Source organism: Primulina eburnea, chromosome 8 (assembly GCF_022965805.1).
Source record: "Primulina eburnea isolate SZY01 chromosome 8, ASM2296580v1, whole genome shotgun sequence".
Classification (NCBI taxonomy): Eukaryota; Viridiplantae; Streptophyta; class Magnoliopsida; order Lamiales; family Gesneriaceae; genus Primulina; species Primulina eburnea.
The window spans coordinates 24,188,494-24,209,952 of record NC_133108.1 but is presented as its reverse complement, the minus strand read 5'-3'; the positions used below and the strand labels follow the sequence as shown (position 1 = coordinate 24,209,952).

General features: G+C 41.2%; 1 protein-coding gene and 1 pseudogene across 1 annotated transcript; both read right to left on the bottom strand.

The window, feature by feature from the left end:
- Positions 1 to 2,213: 2,213 nt before the first annotated feature.
- Positions 2,214 to 3,613, bottom strand: LOC140839102 (uncharacterized). The gene is made up of 3 exons (XM_073205735.1): positions 3,355 to 3,613; positions 3,092 to 3,259; positions 2,214 to 3,016 (listed from the first exon to the last, which is right to left on the bottom strand). The coding sequence occupies exons 1-3, from the start codon at positions 3,611 to 3,613 to the stop codon at positions 2,214 to 2,216; spliced, it is 1,230 nt and encodes a 409-aa protein (XP_073061836.1).
- A 14,554-nt stretch (positions 3,614 to 18,167) lies between these two features.
- Positions 18,168 to 19,435, bottom strand: LOC140839340 (ethylene-responsive transcription factor 3-like; annotated as a pseudogene).
- Positions 19,436 to 21,459: the final 2,024 nt, after the last annotated feature.

Below are 21,459 nucleotides of genomic sequence, written 5' to 3'. Positions count from 1 at the left end.
AGTCACTCAATATTACTTGATACTATATTATTTTTATAACTCAAAATAATCAAAATCGGGTCTTAAAAAAGTAAAATCAAATTAGGTACTATTTTTACCAATTTAGGTAACACGTTTTTATTCACAAATCTCATAATTAAAGAATCCTCTGTATTATCTTCAAAATATATATTTTGACATAATCAATCAAATTTGAGTATTTATGTAAAGGCCCTAAAATTCGTGCTTGAAAATTTTTGCGGAAAAATTTAAAATTTTCTTTTAAACTAAATGAAGTATCAACTTCATAAAATAAACTGTTAAATAATGTTTAATGTTTAAAAATAGCAGCGGAAGAATTTAATGTTTAAAAAGTAACAATTTAAAATAATTCAACAAGAGGTAAAATGTTTGAGCATAAGAATCGTAAGTGCTGAAAATGAGGTCCTCGGTTCCACTACTGCCGACAAGCTAGCTCACTGGTCCCCGCCCTCAGCCCCGACATCAGCAGTACTTACAACAATCAAGTCTAGTGAGCCTAAAGACTCAGCATGCATAAATCGTATATAGCGAGTACATAAATAAATAGTAAAATTTTGCATGGGGTAAGATGTCATATCAGGAGTCATAAAGTGAAAATACTTCGCCATAAACAATTATAATACGTGCATAACTAAACTGAACATCGTAGTAAAAATGGTTGCTCCATCAAGCCCTGTCATAAATATCAAGTGATAATTTTCTGGTGAGATTATGGTATCCGCAAGTGGCCACTGCACTAATATAAACTGCAAAATGACCGGTGAATGGCGACCGGACCGATAACTGGCGATCAGATTTAAATATGCTCGTCTGATCAGACAAAATGCCACAGTATACTGGGTGGTACAAACTGAAACTGACCGGTAACTGGCGACCGGATTTACAAAGTCTCCCATGATAGTGCTACGGCCACAAGCAATATCGCATAAATCTCAAAAATAAACACTTTAAATTTCTATGCACGTAATATAATTAAATGGCATCATCAAATCTGAAAAATTTCAATCTCCTGTATTAAAATCATTTACTTGCGATAATTTAAAAATATCTATATGACTTGATTGAAGAGTCAAAGGAGATATAAACATGCCTGTGTTTGTTTTGACAGAAAACAAACGAAATACTGACGCGACGCGGTGGAGACGGAGTGCTCTTCACTTTCTTACTTAATTCCTTTAAATTAAGCATGCACCATAATTATTATAATAGCGTAAAAATCATAAACGTGATGCATGAACATTTAAAAATATCATGATTTGTGCTCAGGACGCTGATAGGACCAAAATCTCACCGGGTGCAAAATGACGATTTTGCCCCTGGAAACCCAAAAATTACCATTTTACCCCTGGACCTCTAAAATTGACCCGAAGCTTACCAAACTCCTTAAAATATCCCAAAACATTTTTAAAAGCTTTTCTAAACTTAAACCCGAGCCCAATTCTCCGCTTATCTAATTCGTTTTAAAACTCAGTTCGGGGTCCCGATTTTAATCCGAATCGATCCGAAACTTAACCAAAATTTTCCCAACTTTTTATCATATTTTAAAAACACGATAATGGTCCTCAAATCTTAACATCAAGCTCTTAAATCCACGGCTGCTAGTCCAGCAAATTGATGAACTCACGGCCCTTCCCAAAATAACCACCAATCCTAAACTCACACCCCCCCCCCCCCCAACTTGCGTCCTAGCCCTTCCCAACGTAATCATCCCTTAACCACTCACACCTAGGCTACCCTAGGACCTCTCTGGGCACAAAGGGCTCACGCAAATCACCCCATGCAATCCGCAGCCCTCCCCACGATCACGGTTCTCACAAAACACCAACCTGAAGCCAACACCTACATCTCTCGAGCAAAACACACTCTCAACCCCAAACCGTTAATGCACCTTACTATACTCTAACCAACAATGTTGCACAGCCCCTAGCAACAGCAGCCGACAGCCCTTGCACAGCACAAAACAAAACCGTGAGGTTGTAAATAAAGAAACGTATGCAATAAAGAAAATACCGATGAAAGCATGTAGGGAACGAACTTCACAAGAGAATGGCACGCCTGACAGCAACCAGGGACGTAGCCAGGAAATAATTTCAGACTGGGCTGAATGAATCGATAAACAACATTAAATAATATAAATCAAATATTTAAAAATTAACTATTAATATTAGAAAGTGATACAAACCAGATATAAACTACTGAAGATGTGCCCTGCGGTTTTTCATTGAGTAGAACTCGTCAATTACTGAATCAATGTCTATCCTTGCAGTAAACTCTCTTTCAATGTAAACAATCATAGAATCTGCCAATAACTCTTCTTCCATCTTATTCCGGAGAGATGTTTTAAGAAGTTTCATAGCTGAGAATGATCGTTCTGTTGTCGCAGTAGAAACAGGGAGCGTTAAAACAAGACGAATCAATCTGTCAATTAAGTGATAATGACGCGCCTTTTCAGTCTCTAGTAATCTTCGACATAATTCAGAAATAGTACCAATATTCTGAAACCTTTCATGATGAATTATATCAAACTTATAATGATCCAACTGACTTTTCAGATAATGTAGTTCTTGTTTATTGAAATCACTAGGATAGAATTTCTCTGCAAGATTGTAAATATCATCAGCATTAAACAACTTAAAGTTGTCTCGAGGTTCCAAAGCAGAACTAAGTCTAAGAAGTTCTACAGCCCCATCATTGAATCTGCTATTGAGTTCTTCCACTTGAAAATCTATTGCAGCATTAAATACATCAAAACGGTAATGATGTTCAAATGTAATAGAATCCCTCTGCTGGCTCGATCGTCCTGTAGCAGATCTATACCAAGCATTCATATCTGGTATCTCAATACCATTAGTTTCAAAAACTGATTGCACAATCATTAGAAGAATATCATAACCTTCTGCTCTCAAAGTATGAAGTAAATCTTTGGTAGTTGAGACAAAATCCATTGCATTTAAAATATCCAAAGAATTCTCTTGCAAAGCTCGACAAAGCAAATCTGTGATCCCCATAATCTTATGCATTAAGTATAGGATAAATATGAAATCAAACGATCTCAATGCAATCAAAAAACCTGTAGCTTCCCCTCGTATAGAATTCGAAGACGCTTCCTCCGTCATGTGCTCAAGCACAATAATCACAAAGCTGTACATATCTATTATACTGCAAATCGACTCAAAATGAGAACTCCAACGCGTCTTTCCAGCTCGTTGCAAAGCACCAATCTGATTAAGGCCAGTACCTGTGTCACAAACAAATGAGAAATGAAATGATTAATGAGAAATAAAATGAGAACTCAATTTTATTAATAAGAAATCATATGATTAAGTTTAGTACCTGTCTCGAGAATACCAGTAGCTACCATGGTTGCAATTTCAATAGCTTGGGCAGATTGCAACTCAGTGTGACGTTTTGGAGATGCCTTAATAAGATTACAAATAGAATTCAATTTTGAGAAAAATAGCCAAATAGAACTCTCCTTTTCAGCAGCAGCCACCAACGCTAATTGAAGTCTATGTGCAAAACAATGAACATAATATGCTTGAGGAGAATCTCTCAGAAAAAGAGCTTGCAGTCCATTCCATGAGCCACGCATATTGCTAGCTCCATCGTATCCTTGACCCCGAATATCTTTGATATGCAAATTATGTCGACCAAGCACATTACATATTTCTTTTTAAGTGTTACCACAGTGGTGTCAGAAACATGCACAATATCAAAGAAACGCTCCATTAAGAACCCTTCACGATCAAAAATCTCAACACAATAGCCATCTGCTCTTTGTTTGATATGTCTTTAGCCTCATCAATCAAAAGACAAAATTTTGCAGTCCCAACATCTTCACGTATTTTCTTTCTCACTCTCTCAGCAAGAATATGCAAAATTTCTTTTTGAATATCTGGTGATGTGTACTTTGCATTTTTTGGAGCTTTTTCCAAAACAACATTATTAATGTTAACATCTGTAGTGACCCGTTCCAGAATCACCTACTAATCAGAACTTAAGCATGCAATTAACTTAATAAAACTGAATCAGATAAACAGCGGAAAAAACAACATATACAGCCCGATCGAATCAGTAAGTACGAATACTAAAACAACCAAATCAAACTAAATCCCGAGAATAAAATACCAGCAACTACAGGTCAACCCCTGCTAGCTCCCTGTCCTCTCCCTCCTGGACCGTCCAACCTGAGACCTGCCCCATCGAATAGGGTGTCCAAAACAGAGATAAACCGAGGACGTGAGCATAAAACGCTCAGTACCGAAAGAATGAGTATACAAGACTATGACATGCATGTATGCAAAATGTACTGGATACCAGGGTCTGGGTATAACGAAAAACTGCTCAGGCAAATGACGTCAAGGTATGTAGCACTCTGCGCCGTCGCACCAGGAGGTGGCTCCCATACCATAAACCTGTGGATATACCGGTATCCTGACCACCGTCGGCCAACGGGGTCCAACCATCCACAACAACCGAGGGCTGAGCACCCTCTGAACAGGCTATCTCAAAAGATAAACAGGCCCAACATGATTATGCAAATGCCGCATAATAAACCATGCATCATATGTCAGATAATAATGCAACACATAAACATGCAACACATAGTAAAGCATACTCAACCAGGATATCTCGGATAGTACTTCCGTACCTCAAACCAGTAGATCCTAGTAATCAGCCCTAGAATCAAGCCTACAATCCAAGTGATACCATATCACTAAACCACATCTAAAAGCCTTAACTAGACTAATAGATACTTCCAAATCTCAAGGGAACCTAGAACCATACCTGCGTCCGTAGTCAGCCCACTGATGCCGCTAGCTCCCAACTAGAGCACAGCTCCGCTACAAAGCCAGTAGCTCCCTGCTAGTGCCCGAACCTCGGGAAAAGCTAGAAACCCATCAGAAACGACTAAAACGCTCTGGAACTCTCGGAATTGGTAATTGAAAAGTGAAGCCTCGCGCCTCTATTTATAGACGACGATCGGACGATCCGATCCACTTCGGAAGATCCGATCCTGTGCACTTCGGACGATCCGATCCACTTCGGACGTTCCGAACTCTGCATGTCTTCCACGTGTCCAGCCACCTGTCTTCGGACGATCCGAACCTCTTCGGACGATCCGAACCCTGACACGGTCTACTGTTGACAAGACTCGGTCTGACACCGAACCGAACGGTCCATCCGAACCCACTTCGGACGATCCGAACCTCTTCGGACGGTCCGATCCTGGTTCGTTCCTTCCGAACTCGCAGAATATAATTAATCCAATAATTACTCAATTTAGGCATCGGGATACTACATTCTCCCCCTCTAAAAAGGATTTCGTCCGCGAAATCGAGTCTGAAGAATAACAATTCTGAACAATCAATACATTCATCTCAAGAATGAATTACAAATTGAAAGCCCAACTGAAATTACAATCATAACTGAAAATGCTACAACTAGAACAACTCAGGATGCTCTGACCGCATGCGACTCTCTAGTTCCCAAGTAGCTTCTTCAGTACCTCGGCGCTGCCATTGCACTAAGACAAGAGGAATAGTCTTATTCCGCAGTACCTTATCCTTCCGGTCTAAGATCGAAACCGGTCTTTCTACAAAAGACAAATCCGGATTCAACTGAACTTCTGTCGGATGCAAAACATGGGACTCATCCGCTACGTATCGTCTCAACAAGGACACATGAAACACATTGTGAACACTAGACAGATACGGTGGCAAGGCTAATCTGTAGGCCAAATCTCCCACACATTCCAAGATCTCAAAAGGACCAATGAATCTCGGAGATAGCTTACCCTTGAGTCCAAATCTCAGAATCCTCCGAAAAGGTGATACCTTGAGAAACACTTTCTCGCCTGCATCAAAATGAAGAGGCCTGCGCTTGGTGTTCGCATAACTCGCTTGTCGATCCTGAGCAGTCTTAATCCGCTGCTTGATCACAAGAACTTTATCCTTGGCCTGCTGAATCAATTCTGGACCCTCGACCTGTCGTTCTCCGACTTCCTCCCAGAACAGAGGAGTACGACAACGTCGACCATACAACGCTTCAAACGGAGACATACCAATACTCCTATGAAAGCTGTTGTTGTATGCAAACTCTATCAGTGGCAAATGATCCTGCCAAGCTGGCCCGAAGTCCATCACACAAGACCTCAACATATCCTCAAGCGTACGAATAGTCCTCTCTGACTGTCCGTCAGTCTCTGGGTGATACGCAGTACTCAAACTCAAAGTAGTGCCCAAAGCTTGCTGAAAGCTACCCCAAAATCTAGACGTAAATCGAGGATCTCTGTCACTAACGATACTCACAGGCACACCATGAAACCGTACAATCTCCTGAATGTACAACCGTGCCATCCGATCGAAAGTGAAATCTCTGTTATACGGAAGAAAATGGGCAGACTTGGTAAGCCGATCTACTACAACCCAGATAGCATCTCTATTCCCCACAGACATAGGCAAGTGAGTCACGAAGTCCATCGTGATATGCTCCCACTTCCACTCCGGAATAGGAAGATTTTGCAACAAACCTCCAGGTCGTCGATACTCTGCCTTTACCTGCTGACAGACCAGGCACTTGGAGACATACTGATAAACATTGCGTTTCATACCTTTCCACCAAAATCGAGTCCTTAAATCTTTATACATCTTGTTGCTCCCCGGATGAACACTCAACTTGCTACGATGAGCCTGGGACAAAATCTCCTCCCTCAAAGTGTCATCCTCCGGTACAACAACACGACCAGATAAGCACAAAAGACCCTGAGACTGATAGTGGAAACCAGAAGTATTATCTTCATCAGCCAACCGAGCTAATTTCTGAACCTTAGAATCAGACATCTGAGCATCTCTAATCCGAGAGTACAACACTGGTTCAGACAAAATAGTAGCCACACGGATACTCTCTGATCCCTTCCGATGCTTATAATTGAATCCCATCGAACAGAAATCCTGAATAATCCCAGATACAGCACAAGTCTGAAGAGCAGACAATCTCACCTTGCGACTAAGAGCATCAGCCGTGAGATTCGCAGATCCTGGATGATACTTGATCTCACAATCATAATCCTTGAGTAGATCCATCCAGCGACGCTGACGCATGTTCAACTCTGCCTGAGTGAACAGATACTTCAAACTCTTATGATCGGTGAAAATCTCAAATCGCTCACCATACAGATAATGGCGCCAGATTTTCAAAGCAAAAACGATCGCTGCTAATTCCAGATCATGAACAGGATAGTTCTCCTCATGAGGCTTCAACTGCCTCGACGCATAAGCAATCACATGCTCATTCTGCATCAAAACACACCCTAGACCCTGCAAAGAGGCGTCGGTGTAAACACTAAAACCACCAGATCCAGCCGGTAAGGCCAAAACAGGCGCAGATGTCAACCGTCTGCGAAGCTCCAAGAAACTCTCTTCGCACTCTGATGTCCACTCAAATGAAACATCTTTCCGAGTGAGCTGAGTAAGTGGCTTAGCAATCTGAGAGAAGTTGACAATGAAGCGGCGATAATACCCAGCCAATCCCAGAAAACTGCGGATCTCGGCTACTGTCGTCGGACGCGACCAGTTCAATACCGCCTCCACCTTGCTCGGGTCAACTGAAACTCCCTCGCTAGAAATAACATGACCAAGGAATACAACCCTGTCAATCCAAAACTCGCATTTACTCAACTTCGCATAAAGCTGATTCTCGCGAAGTATCTGTAAAATAATTCTCAAGTGTTGTACGTGTTCTCGCTGATCACGCGAATAGATTAAGATATCATCTATGAACACCACAACAAATTTATCCAAGAAGTCTCGAAATACCCGATTCATCAGATCCATAAAAACTGCTGGTGCATTCGTCACCCCAAAAGGCATAACCAGAAACTCATAATGCCCATACCGGGTCCTGAATGCAGTCTTTGATATATCTCCCTGATGAACTCGAAGTTGATGATAACCAGACCTTAAATCGATCTTGGAATACACAGAGGTACCTTGCAGTTGATCAAATAAATCATCAATCCGTGGCAACGGATACTTATTCTTTATCGTAGCACGATTCAACTGCCGATAATCTATGCAGAGCCGCATAGAACCATCCTTCTTTTTGACAAAAAGAACTGGTGCTCCCCACGGGGACACACTGGGTCGAATATACCCCTTGTCAAGAAGATCCTGCAACTGCTGTTTCAATTCTTGCATCTCTGATGGAGCTAAACGATAAGGAGCTCTGGAGATTGGTGCCGTGCCTGGCACTAAATCAATGCTGAAATCCACTTCCCGAACTGGAGGAAAACCAGGAATCTCCTCGGGAAAAACATCCGGAAAATCGCAAACCACTGGAATGTCACTGACCCCGACACTGTCTGCGGACGAATCAATAGCATAGATAAGGTAGCCTTCTCCGCCCGACTCTAAGGCACGACAGGCTTTCAGAGCAGAAACCACAGGCATCGGGGGTCGCGCTCCCTCTCCATAGAAAAACCAACTGTCGCCCTCCACTGGACAAAACTGCACGAACTTCTGGTAACAGTCCACAGTAGCTCTATACACAGTCAGCACATCTATTCCCAGAATGCAATCAAAATCCTCCATCGCAAGAATCATAAAATTAGCAGTTAAGATATTACCCTCAAACTCTAGAGGACAACCCATCACTAGACGTTTAGCTAACACCGAATGACCCATCGGTGTGGAAACAGATACCACAATGTCCAAAGAAGTGAAAGGTAAAGCATGACGCTTAGCAAACCTCGCAGATATAAATGAATGCGATGCACCAGTATCAATGAGAACGTAAGCAGGTAATCCACATAAATTACAAATACCTGCAATAACTCTCTCGTTCTCCTCAGCAGCCTGATCCTGGTTAAGAGCAAAGACCTGCCCTTGAGTACGCGGTCGGAGGTTAGAGCCCTGAGTAGACTGTCCCTGCTGTGGCCTCTGATGAACTGAAGCCTGAGAACCAGATCCTGATCCTCCACCCATCTGTGGACAATCTCTCTTCATGTGGCCCATCTCACCGCACCTGAAACAAGCACCCGCAACTCTGCGACAACGCTCTGTCGGATGGTCCTTCCCGCAATGCTGACACGGGCCCTTCTTCTTCCCAAAATGGTGAACTCCTCCAGATCCAGAGGAAGAAGAAGTAGATCCAGCCTTCTTAAATGATTGGGCACGGGGACCCAAAGAACTAGTAGGACGAGCAGACTGCATGGCTCGACCCCTCAGCAAACTGCCCTCTGCCTGACGACAACGGTTCACAAGGCCCTCATACGACGTCGGATCATCACAGACCACGACCCGATCATAAATCTCCTGATTGAGGCCCTGAAGAAAATGATTATACTTGGCCACCGCATTGTCACTGACGTGCGGAACATATGGGAGCAACTCAAAGAACTTCTGCTGATACTCATCAACAGACAAACTCCCCTGCTTCAGATTGATCAACTCAATCGCCTTGGTCTGCAGAAGAGCTGGCGGAAAGTAAAGCAGCATGAAAGCAGCTCGGAAATCGGCCCAAAGAACTCGGCCCTGACGCTGAACTATCGGTGCAGAGGTAGACCTCCACCACTTACGTGCACCGCCCTCCAGCAAGAAATCAAGGGTATCCATCTGCTGCTCCGCCGAGCACTGGAAAGACTTGAAACAGCTCTCCATCCTCTCAAGCCAGTTCTCCGCAACATCCGGAGTCTCGCCGCCCGAAAGAGGTTTCGGCCCCATCTGCAAGAACCTATGCATACTGAAACTCCGAGGCTCATCTCGTCGGTGTGGACGACGTTCCCGATGCTCTCGACGACGCTCCCGATCGTCGCGGTCTCCCCAGCGTCCCACGCTGCCATGACTACTAGCATCGTCGTCAAAACCAGACATCTCTACAAAAAGTAACCAGAGATTAGACCCAAAAGAACAGTTCTAAATCCCAAAATCTTAATGCATGCTCTGATACCATAAATGTAGTGACCCGTTCCAGAATCACCTACTAATCAGAACTTAAGCATGCAATTAACTTAATAAAACTGAATCAGATAAACAGCGGAAAAAACAACATATACAGCCCGATCGAATCAGTAAGTACGAATACTAAAACAACCAAATCAAACTAAATCCCGAGAATAAAATACCAGCAACTACAGGTCAACCCCTGCTAGCTCCCTGTCCTCTCCCTCCTGGACCGTCCAACCTGAGACCTGCCCCATCGAATAGGGTGTCCAAAACAGAGATAAACCGAGGACGTGAGCATAAAACGCTCAGTACCGAAAGAATGAGTATACAAGACTATGACATGCATGTATGCAAAATGTACTGGATACCAGGGTCTGGGTATAACGAAAAACTGCTCAGGCAAATGACGTCAAGGTATGTAGCACTCTGCGCCGTCGCACCAGGAGGTGGCTCCCATACCATAAACCTGTGGATATACCGGTATCCTGACCACCGTCGGCCAACGGGGTCCAACCATCCACAACAACCGAGGGCTGAGCACCCTCTGAACAGGCTATCTCAAAAGATAAACAGGCCCAACATGATTATGCAAATGCCGCATAATAAACCATGCATCATATGTCAGATAATAATGCAACACATAAACATGCAACACATAGTAAAGCATACTCAACCAGGATATCTCGGATAGTACTTCCGTACCTCAAACCAGTAGATCCTAGTAATCAGCCCTAGAATCAAGCCTACAATCCAAGTGATACCATATCACTAAACCACATCTAAAAGCCTTAACTAGACTAATAGATACTTCCAAATCTCAAGGGAACCTAGAACCATACCTGCGTCCGTAGTCAGCCCACTGATGCCGCTAGCTCCCAACTAGAGCACAGCTCCGCTACAAAGCCAGTAGCTCCCTGCTAGTGCCCGAACCTCGGGAAAAGCTAGAAACCCATCAGAAACGACTAAAACGCTCTGGAACTCTCGGAATTGGTAATTGAAAAGTGAAGCCTCGCGCCTCTATTTATAGACGACGATCGGACGATCCGATCCACTTCGGAAGATCCGATCCTGTGCACTTCGGACGATCCGATCCACTTCGGACGTTCCGAACTCTGCATGTCTTCCACGTGTCCAGCCACCTGTCTTCGGACGATCCGAACCTCTTCGGACGATCCGAACCCTGACACGGTCTACTGTTGACAAGACTCGGTCTGACACCGAACCGAACGGTCCATCCGAACCCACTTCGGACGATCCGAACCTCTTCGGACGGTCCGATCCTGGTTCGTTCCTTCCGAACTCGCAGAATATAATTAATCCAATAATTACTCAATTTAGGCATCGGGATACTACAACATCCATTTTTCCCATAAGCTTTATCATTTCTATAAGATTACCTTGATTTTTGGAATATGAAGATTCATCATTTCCTCTCAATACACATCCTTGCAAACAAAGCCAACGAATGCTTTCAATTGTGGTTGTAAGCCTCAAACGGTTTTTCTTCACTTCTTCTAATGTTTGTGCATTCATCACTTTATCAATGTGACCACTTACATTCATCAAAGCAGTCATAGATTCTACGGCATTGTTATGTGGTGAAGTGGGACTTCCTGTATGCATCAATAAAGCACATCTTTTCCCATCATTAACTCTTTTCCAACCTCTAAAACCATCAGCTGTAAATGCGGCAAAACGAGCCTCTTTTCCTTGGAAAAGGAAACATGGGAAGCAAAATGCTGCATCTTTATTAAGAGAGTACTCCAACCGAGGAAATTGCTCAAACCAAGCCTTTTGAAATCGCCGCATTGTTCTCCTAATTTGGTTCGCGGATACTCCATAACAGGTTGATATGGCCCCCTTAAAATATAAGCTCGTCTGATTGCATCTCTTTCATTGACAGGACATTGCCAAATTGGAGTACGCTTCACCGGATCTAGTTGAACATAACCGCTAACATCACTATCAACTCTTTGATACTTGACCGGATGTTGTTCATCATGGTTTGAGATCTCATCATTAGTTAGAGAACGTTCATCTCTAGTCGATGTACTAGCTTTAGGATTAAAATATGAAAACATATTTTTTTTCTTGCCTCTTTGAGCTTCCATTGTAACCTACACCTTTCAACACCAAAATAATTACCAAATTGCAAATTTTAAACAAAATCCAACAAGAAAATTAATGCTGATTTAAGAAAATTGAGTAAGACTAACTGTGTACATGTCTTTAGTAAGACTAACTGTGTACATGTCTTTAGAAACAATGTTCAAAATTAAACCAGCAACAAAATAATTTATCACCACAAATATTTATCAAATTAGATCTATTTAATTTTAGATCTTTCTTAGTATCACTTCTCTTTCAAAACTTTGCAACTCGGTATACAAATGGGCTAACTTTTCATCACAAAGCAAGCTAACTTTTCAAACTGAGGGAGAAACTAATCTGATTATTTACTCAGGGTGAATTTATTTTTTGGTAATCATGTTTTTCCTTTCCACCAGCTTAGCTGAGTACCGAATGAATCACCATTTACCTCATTCAAATGATGCTTGTTAAACAACCACAGTTGGAAAATCAAAATGTTTATTTTGGGAGGATAGATAATTTATTCACAAATGTAAATTTCTTCCGTGTCTTTTTACATTCTAGAGGAAGTACAATTGTGAAGATGAGAATAGTAAGGCACTGTATATCTGCAGCCTCTTTTATGTTTCAATGGGAATTTATTCAAAATTCTGACTAAATCTAGCAGGCATTCATCAACAAAAATCGAAACCCTTCAATCATACTTCGACAAACCAGCAACAAAATTAAATGGAAGGAAAACAAAAACGAAACCAGATAACAATCGTCGAGAAACCAGTAGTTACACAAAAAAAATGAAATCTGGAAACAACCCAAATCGACGTCCTTCAAAACATATACCACAAGCAGCAACAATCATCGAAAAATCAGCATAAATCCGAAGCAAACACTCAAAAATGACAAACCTGACGGGCGAAGTGAAGGATGAGATCGCGCGAGGATGAAAGTGAAGTGTACACGCACGTACACTACACGAAGGTGCTGAAGTTAAGTATTAGGTTTATGGGCCGGGTGAGTTTTGGGAATGGGCTATGGGCTAATTTTTAATAAATTCAAAACATAAGGCTAAAATGTAAAAAAAAAAAAAATCAGTCTGTATTTTTTAGAAGGCCCACAATTCTACCCTGGACTGGAGCCCACCCCAGCCTTTGGGGTGGCTCCGTCCCTGACAGCAACTATTCAACGTAAATGATGCAGCAAAGAAAGTACACGACGTGCCTGATGAATTTTGTGTGAACAAATGTTAGGAGAGCCATGACCGAGGCACGTGGAAGGCTTGTTCTCAAAGGAAAATATGAAACCAAATTCTTGCTGCAACAATTCACGAAGAGGATACTTGATTGGAGGGGGTGGGAGGCTGAATGGAGAGGGGAGGTGTCGGTTATAATATTTTAGGTTTAGGTTAGAGAATGGTTTAGTGATAATTAAATAGTAATCAAATGTTTAATGGGCCCTAAATTGGTTAAACAAAAAAACTTAAAAGATTTTTAGTTCAATAAGCTTAAAATTAGGCCCATTAAACCCGAACACACTCCTGTAAAATATTTCGTGTTGAAAACATTTTGAAAATATTAGCCAAACTCTCAAAAAGTCCTCCGATTTGATAAAATTCGCATACCGCTAAAAACTAAAATTCTGGGGGTAAAAATACCCAAAAATTCCTATTTCCAAAAAATACACTTAAAATGTTTTAAGTTAATTTATAAAAATAAATCGTGAAATAAAAATAATTTTCATGAAAATTCCTCGGTCTTCGATCCTCGTTCGAACGTGAAATGCACCTAGAAATCCTAATGCGTGAACTTTTAAAATTTCATTAATTAAATTCTACCACGAATGAATTATGCATAAAATGCATAAAAATAATTAAACATAAATTGATGGAATAAACATGCATTTTATGCTTTAAAATAATTTAATAAAATACCAAAGAAATTTAATAATTTGCATGCATGCCAACTTTTTTTTAAAAAAAATTATAATTACTAACATGCTAAATTACCACTTCTTAAATAAGTCTTTATTAACTTATCTCAATACTCCATCTCCAGTCCGGCCTCACTTATTTAACTGAAAAGACAACAATTAAACTACTGCGTAATAATAAATTTAAAGAAAAGAATTTAAATACTCATGCAATAAAATCATTTTAATTTAAATACTAGAAATTATGCATGGCTTATATGCAGTCCAATTTGCGGGTTCTACAATCCTCAACTGGTACCAGGATTGCTGTCAAGATCTATATAAGTCCAGGAGGTCTTGGGTTCTAATTCTGGGGAGGCAAAAGCTCCAGTGCCTAGGCTGGAGAAGTTCTATGAGTAATGGGTAATGGGATAACCGTGAGGAGACTTAAGCCCAATCGGGAACAGCCCATGTGCATTACAATTTAAAAACTAAAATCAAGTATTTGGACTTGAATTATGTATTATTTATATTAATTTAGGTATCATATTTTTTACTTCACGAATATTATCATCGATTAAGTTAATATTAACTTCAAATTATATTTTGGCTTCCTCAAATAATTGGATATGAGTATTTAAGGGATAAAATCATGTATTTATAGATTATAATTAGATACTCTTTATACCAATTTAAGTATCACATTTTAACTTCACATATGAAACCATCAAAAGTCACTTAATATTTCTTGAAAATTAAGTATTTTCTTACATATTTGAAGTATTCTGTGAGACCGAGCGCTTGCCACTTTACCAAAAGCTATAGCTTGTGGTAATGGTGCAACTCAAATATTTTAAACCGCACAGCACCTCAAATACCACGGTTCGATCGCTCTACCAAACATGGACAATTATTGCACCCAACATATTCAAATAGCCAAATCATATATTTGGAACCTCAAAATAGGTATTTTATCGATCAAAACTTTTTCTAATTCAACAATAAGTGAAAAAATGTTTTTTTCAAAAATTAAATGACATGAATAAGTCATCTTAATTCATTTTCAATGAAAAGACCAACAATTATATAATTTATTGTGATGGCTCGAAGATCTAGTATTTTCTTAAACATTTGGAGTTTTCAATGAGTCAAATCAAACATTCGGAACTCCAAAGTAGGTATTTTGTAGGTCATAATAAAATACTTAATCTTATTTTATGATGAGTGATGACCTATGTTTTTTTATATAAATAAAATGACGTGAATAAGTCATCCTAATGCATGAAATGACCAACAATAACTGAATTTGTGGTGAATGCTCCAAACTATAATATTTTCTAATATATTTGGAGTATTCAAAGAACGAAATCAAATATCTAAAAGCCCATAATAGGTATTTTGTATGTCAACATAAGTATTTATTTTATTCTGTGATAATTGAGGAAAAATATTTTTTAAAATTAATATATTTTAAATAGATAAGACACATATAATTTTTGTGGATAAAAAAATATATTTAATTAAATAATAAAAAATAAAAATGTAAATTTTGGTTGTAAAAAGTTAAAACTAAAAGTATAACATTGTCAGGTACCAATTTCTAAAAAATTGTGGCTAGATATTTAATCTTATTTGAAAGATTGACAAAAACATTTTTCTGAAATTTATCGTTATTCCTATGAGTTTTTTATTTTTTTATTTTTTCCGGACATGGCCTTGAAAATAAGACAATACTGACATTTGAAGAATAAGACTAAAAACCCAAATTAACAACCAACTTATAGAACCTATAAAGAACAAAATAAGTAAATTTACATAACCAATTTGGTTTATTTGTTTGTTTGTTTTTTATTTTTTTTGCATTCGGTCCTCATATCAGCAATTTCCATCACAGTGTTAGCACTCTAGCGAAAACAAAAAAATAATAAAAAAACAACTCTCACCTGACCATGCCACAAAATAAGCAAAGACGGTTACGGTAGCTAAATCCAAATTCGAATTCTCACCTGACCATGACACAAAATAAGCAAAGATAAAAGGCTACTTTAACCAGGGACGGATCCAAAAATAAGAGTTGAGAGGGCTTGAACTCAATATGATAAGTTATATATTATTAAAAAAAATTTATATTAGATGAATTAACATCATTCAGGAAAAGAAAACAATAGAAACAATATGCCTTATTTGTTGAAGGCGAATACTCCAACCAATAAAATTTCTGAAACCATTTTTTCTGAAAACGACGATTCTGGCTTCCAAATTTTGTACCTGGATACTCCAACATATCTGGTTGATAAGGCCCCATATTTAGATATGAACGTCTTATCTCATCTCGTACATTAACATGATATTCACATATCTGTTTTCTTTTTCCCGGATCTCGTTCAATAAAAGCAGACGAAGACTGATGATCGTCTCTAGGAGAGGAACATGAAGGAATTTGGATATTGGGAAATAGAAGACTTTCACTGGTTTGATGTTGCATTGTAAGGACCGTAGGAATTGAAGTATCTTCACTAGCTTGACGATCTCTTATCTTAAAGAAAGAGGATATCAATGTTTTTCCTTTCTTTGCAGCAGATTGATGTTCCATTTTGAAATAGTTCAAGTTATAATCCTAAACAAGAATAAAATAATTATTAAACAAATAAACAAGTAATAGTCAATCAACAATTCAACAACAAACAATAAAAAAAACCACAAATCACGCACAGAGAAGCTATAAAAAACAAAATGAAAAATGTATAGCCGATTCTTACCTGGATAGTTGCCTTGCCGATGAGCAATTCGATTTCTTCGGAAGTCCGCAATTCTATTCTGTCGCTAAAGGACTTGGGACTTGGGAGAGAAATTTTGTAGAATTGAGGTGGGGCGGATCAGAGGATATGGAATGAATTTGGTCTCATCCTTGTAAATGGACGGGACTTGATTGGACTAAGACATTGATCTACGACGGTTTTTGAAACAACCGTCGCTATTAGCAACGGTTTTTCAAAAAACTGTCGCTAATAGCGATTGTTTGAATTAAAACCGTCGCCGATCCACATCGGCGACAGTTGTACTAAAACCGTCGCAAATATTAGTGACGGTTGCTGAAAAACCGTCGCTAAAAAAAAGTGGGCTGGGCTACAGCCTAGTACAACCCTAGAATAAATCCGTCTCTAACTTTAGCTATTATCCTTCAAAATCAGAAATAACAACAATTACCAGATATGAGATAAGTCAATAACTAACAAACTGTATGAAAGAACAGATACCAAACAGAACGGACTACTATTAATAACTAACAAACTGTATGAAAGAACAGATACCAAACAGAACGGACTACTATTATATGTTAAAAACTATAGAAAATTCAAAGCTAAACGCATCTACTCCACAATTATCTTCTTTATTCAGGTGCATTTATACACGTATACGTACACCAATACATGTGTGTATGTGTGTGCATTGTTTGTATTCCTGCCATTAGCATACAGCATGTAAATATAACAAAGAAGAGTTAGCATACAACAGGTGAATATAAAAAAGAAGAGTAGCATAGATCTAGACCATCGAACACTTACCACAGCAGAAAATAAAGCCCAGCACGTCACTCGTGAGACTGAAAGTATAGCTAATTAAAGAATCTGTAAGCAATGAAAATGTGTTTCCACAAAAATTAGAAACAACAGATTTATAAATTAAAAAAAATGACTTGACACTCAATGGACTATCAAGTTGCAAAAACTAAGTCACACTTACTGCATAACATGACAACTCAATTAATCAATGTTTCACGGCTAATCTAAGTATTTACGACTTATCATTTGCACTACCTTTACATTGCGATTGAAATCATCGACGAATACGAAGAATGCATATGAGATTGTTCGGACTAAGAATGCCGTGTTACTGACCCAGTGAGGAATAACTGAGCACCACAGCTCCCAAAACTCAAAATATCATCCTTTAGAACCTTAAAAAAGGCATCTTAATGAATAAAAGCAAACATGAAACTAACGCAACAGCGATCCACCAAGGGAGGAAATGATACAAACGGGCGAGTAAAACGTCTAGAATAATTGGTTTAAAGTTCACATAACTTGATCTTCCCATAATTCACCATTCATTATATCATCATAGTCACTTGAGCAGAGTCGCGCTGTTAAACTTTCTATGTTTACATCAAAATGAGGGCAATTTAGCAAATTACAAACCCAGAAATTCAGAACCTGAAATAATAAACAAGAAAACGGATAAGGGTATGGTCAGAACATCATAGCAATATTACAAATTAAAAGGTCTAAAACAGCACAGAACATACTAAAGATCTCATCACGATATCGGCTATTAGCAATGACATTGAAGTTTATAAATATAAAACACGTAAATCCTCTTCAGACAACAGACAATCGGAACACATTCTAAAGATAAGTATTAGTTTTTAGGCCACAACAGTCTTCAGCCTTGTCTGTGAGCACTCTCCTCCCCCTTTTTTTCAGTAAAATAAATATAAAAGAAGAAACAAACTGAGTAATTTGAACCAAATGGGGTTTTTCGCTAGTTATGCGATCATCATCTTCTGAGACCCCTTAGAGCCGGAGAGCGGTGCAAGCGAGCTCTTCCGTGTCAGTGGCAGAGTCCAGCGACGGAGGCAAGTTAAGATCAAAAGGAAGGGGCTTTTTACAAGAGGAGGAGGCGATGTCACAATCAGAATCATCAACCACGGACGAAGAGGAATCACAGTCGCTATGACAATCATCGGGAACAGCTGGCGGAAACCGAGGTTGCCTCCTCTGCTGCTGTACAAGGGGCGGCGGTAGCTGTCGAGGCCCACTGAAAGATTCCACGGTGCTGCTCATGCTGCTGGACGTTGGCCTCTGCTGGGCCATTATCTGGTGGTCCTGGACGTAAAACCGAGAATCCATTAACGGATCGCCGGGTTACTGCTCATCCGAAGATGAGGCGAGTTTTTAGCGTTGAAAACCGGAAACAAAGTGCCGTCGGCAGGTGAGGGAAAGTTTGTCTTGGCCTTGGGCCCCCGAAGAGAGCGGGCGGCGGCGTCATACGCTCGAGCTGCGTCCTCAGCTGAGTCAAAGGTGCCGAGCCAAACCCGGGTCTTCTTCCAAGGGTCTCTGATCTCCGCAGCAAACCTCCCCCACGGCCTCTTTCTAACACCCCGGAATCTGATCTCCTTAGATCTGTCATCTTCCCCAGCATGAACCTCCGCCGCCGCCGCCGCCTGCCTCGGCGCTACTCTCCCCCGCCGCATGGCCCAAATCAAAGATGACCCACAACAACAACAATCATAAAAAAAACTTCAACACGACAACATATATACACGAAAAACGAACACGAACGGCACCAAGGCAGAGAGAAATGAATTAGATTTCGCTTATCTGATTCATATCAAAAAGATCTCTCTCCAATGAATGTATATGTGGGTGGGGTTAAAAAAAGAGAAGAGGGCCAAGAAACTACGATAATATAATAATTGTTTATGGGTGGGCACGAGCAATTGCTTTATCGAACCAACTACGTTGGCCCCTCCCCTGCTTCTTCCCCGCAGGTACCCGAGAAGACCAAAATACCCCTTCAATTAATGAGCGGGTGGTAGAATAATTTTGGTGATGGCCAACTCCTTTTCAGTAATTTAATTTCGTGAAATCGTGGCAGATGATTAGGGTTTTTTACAGGTGAGAAAGTAAATGCTTGTTCCCACTAGGTCGGTCCAATTACTTAATGCTCAGTGCGTACCACTTTCAATATTTGAATGTTCGATATACATCCAAATTAAATTGTAATGTTTATTTTTTGTACAACTTTTTCATGTTGAGGTTAATGGTTTGTGGCCCATTGTAAGATCAAGAATTTAGAACATGTTTCCAACTCAATTATGATTTGGAAAGTTCAAACTTCGTATAGAATCGAAAAAACAGAGAATTTAAATCTAAAAAATTGAACACTAATCGAACCGAAAATCGAATTTTATAATTCAAATATAAATGTTCAAATAGAAATTTATTTTGTTCGATTTGGAATTATATATGATACTCACGGGAATTTTAGGGTCCGCTCCCGGCAAGTGTCACTAGTACATACGCATGGTTTTGAAATAGTCCCGAGCCTGAAATCACGAAAAGGACCGTTAAGAGGGGGCCAGGAGGGTGTCCTGGCGTAGCCCCTCCGACGCTCAAGTCAGTGACTGAGGATATATGGGGGGAGCAGCTAAGGGTGCTGCTGAAAACAATATAGTGAATTCATCAACTGAACGCTGAAACCTGGTATTTATAGGAGAATACCTTGGCCCTTGATGGGTTTGTTTTCCACTTGGGCTGGGGATGAGCCAGGGATAATAGGGCCCTTGATGGGCCTGTCTTCCATAATGGGGCCCTTGGATGGGACTGTCTTCCATGGGGTATCACCAGTCTCCCCTTCCCAAGTCGAACTGAATCGTAGGTTCAAAGTTCGATTAATTGTGTTGTCATTGGTTTCTCGGCGATGAGGACGGACCGTGCCAGAAAAATTAATTTTGTTTGCCGTTGACGAATGATGTTCACCGCTATTACGGGGATCGACCTGGAGGGAAAGATATCAAAGCCACGCGCCCCTGCCGCACGCCTCACGCAAGTCCAAGCCACGAGCTCGCCCACTCCTTCCCACACGCTCGCCCGCTCCCCCTGCCGCGCACCCCAGCAGCGCGCTCCCTTCGCCAAGCAGCGCGCCCCTGCCACGAGCTCGCCCCTCGCCGAGCTCGCCCCTCACTAGCCGCCCAGACGCTCGCCCACTCCTGCCCACACGCTCGCCCCTCGCCCTGCCGCGCACCCCAGCCGCGCGCGCCCTTCGCCAAGCAGCACGCCCCTGCCACGAGCTCGCCCCTCACTAGCCGCCCAGACGCTCGCCCACTCCTGCCCACACGCTCGCCCCTCGCCCGCTCGTCCCTCCGCGCACACACGCTAGCCCGCTCCTGCCCACACGCTCGCCCCTCCACGCACACACGCTCCCCCGCTCCTGCCCACACGCTCGCCCCTCCGCGCACACACGCTCGCCCGTCCCCGCCCGTACGCTCGCTCCAGCGCCACGCTCGCCCGTCCCCGTCTGCACGCTCGCCCGAGCGCCCCCACACGCTCGCCCATCTCCGCCTGCACTCTCGCCCGAGCGCCCCCACACGCTCGCCCATCCCCGCCTGCACGCTCGCCCGAGCACCTCGCACGAGCGTACACCGTACTTGCTCATCTCCGGCTCATCCTTGCGACTTTTTGCGATGTTTACATTTGTTTATTTCCTTTTACCCACTCTCTAACTCCTCTGCTAAGCCGGGTCTTAGCAGGAAAATAAAAATTCTTCACCCTCACCCTCTAACTCCTCTGCTAGGCGACGCCTTAGCAGGAAAATAAAGATTCACCCTCATCACCCTCTAACTCCTCTGCTAGGTGATACCTTAGCAGGAAAATGAAAATTCAACGCCCCCACCCTCTAACTCCTCTGCTAGGTGATACCTTAGCAGGAAATAAAG

Coding starts and splice junctions, on each gene's coding strand:
- LOC140839102 (XM_073205735.1), bottom strand. CDS start 3,613: ATGCGTGGCTCATGGAATGGACTGCAAGCTCTTTTTCTGAGAGATTCT. Junction 3,260..3,354: donor TACTGGTATTCTCGAGACAG/GTACTAAACTTA, acceptor TTTGTGACACAG/GTACTGGCCTTAATCAGATT. Junction 3,017..3,091: donor TATACGAGGGGAAGCTACAG/GTTTTTTGATTG, acceptor TGGGGATCACAG/ATTTGCTTTGTCGAGCTTTG.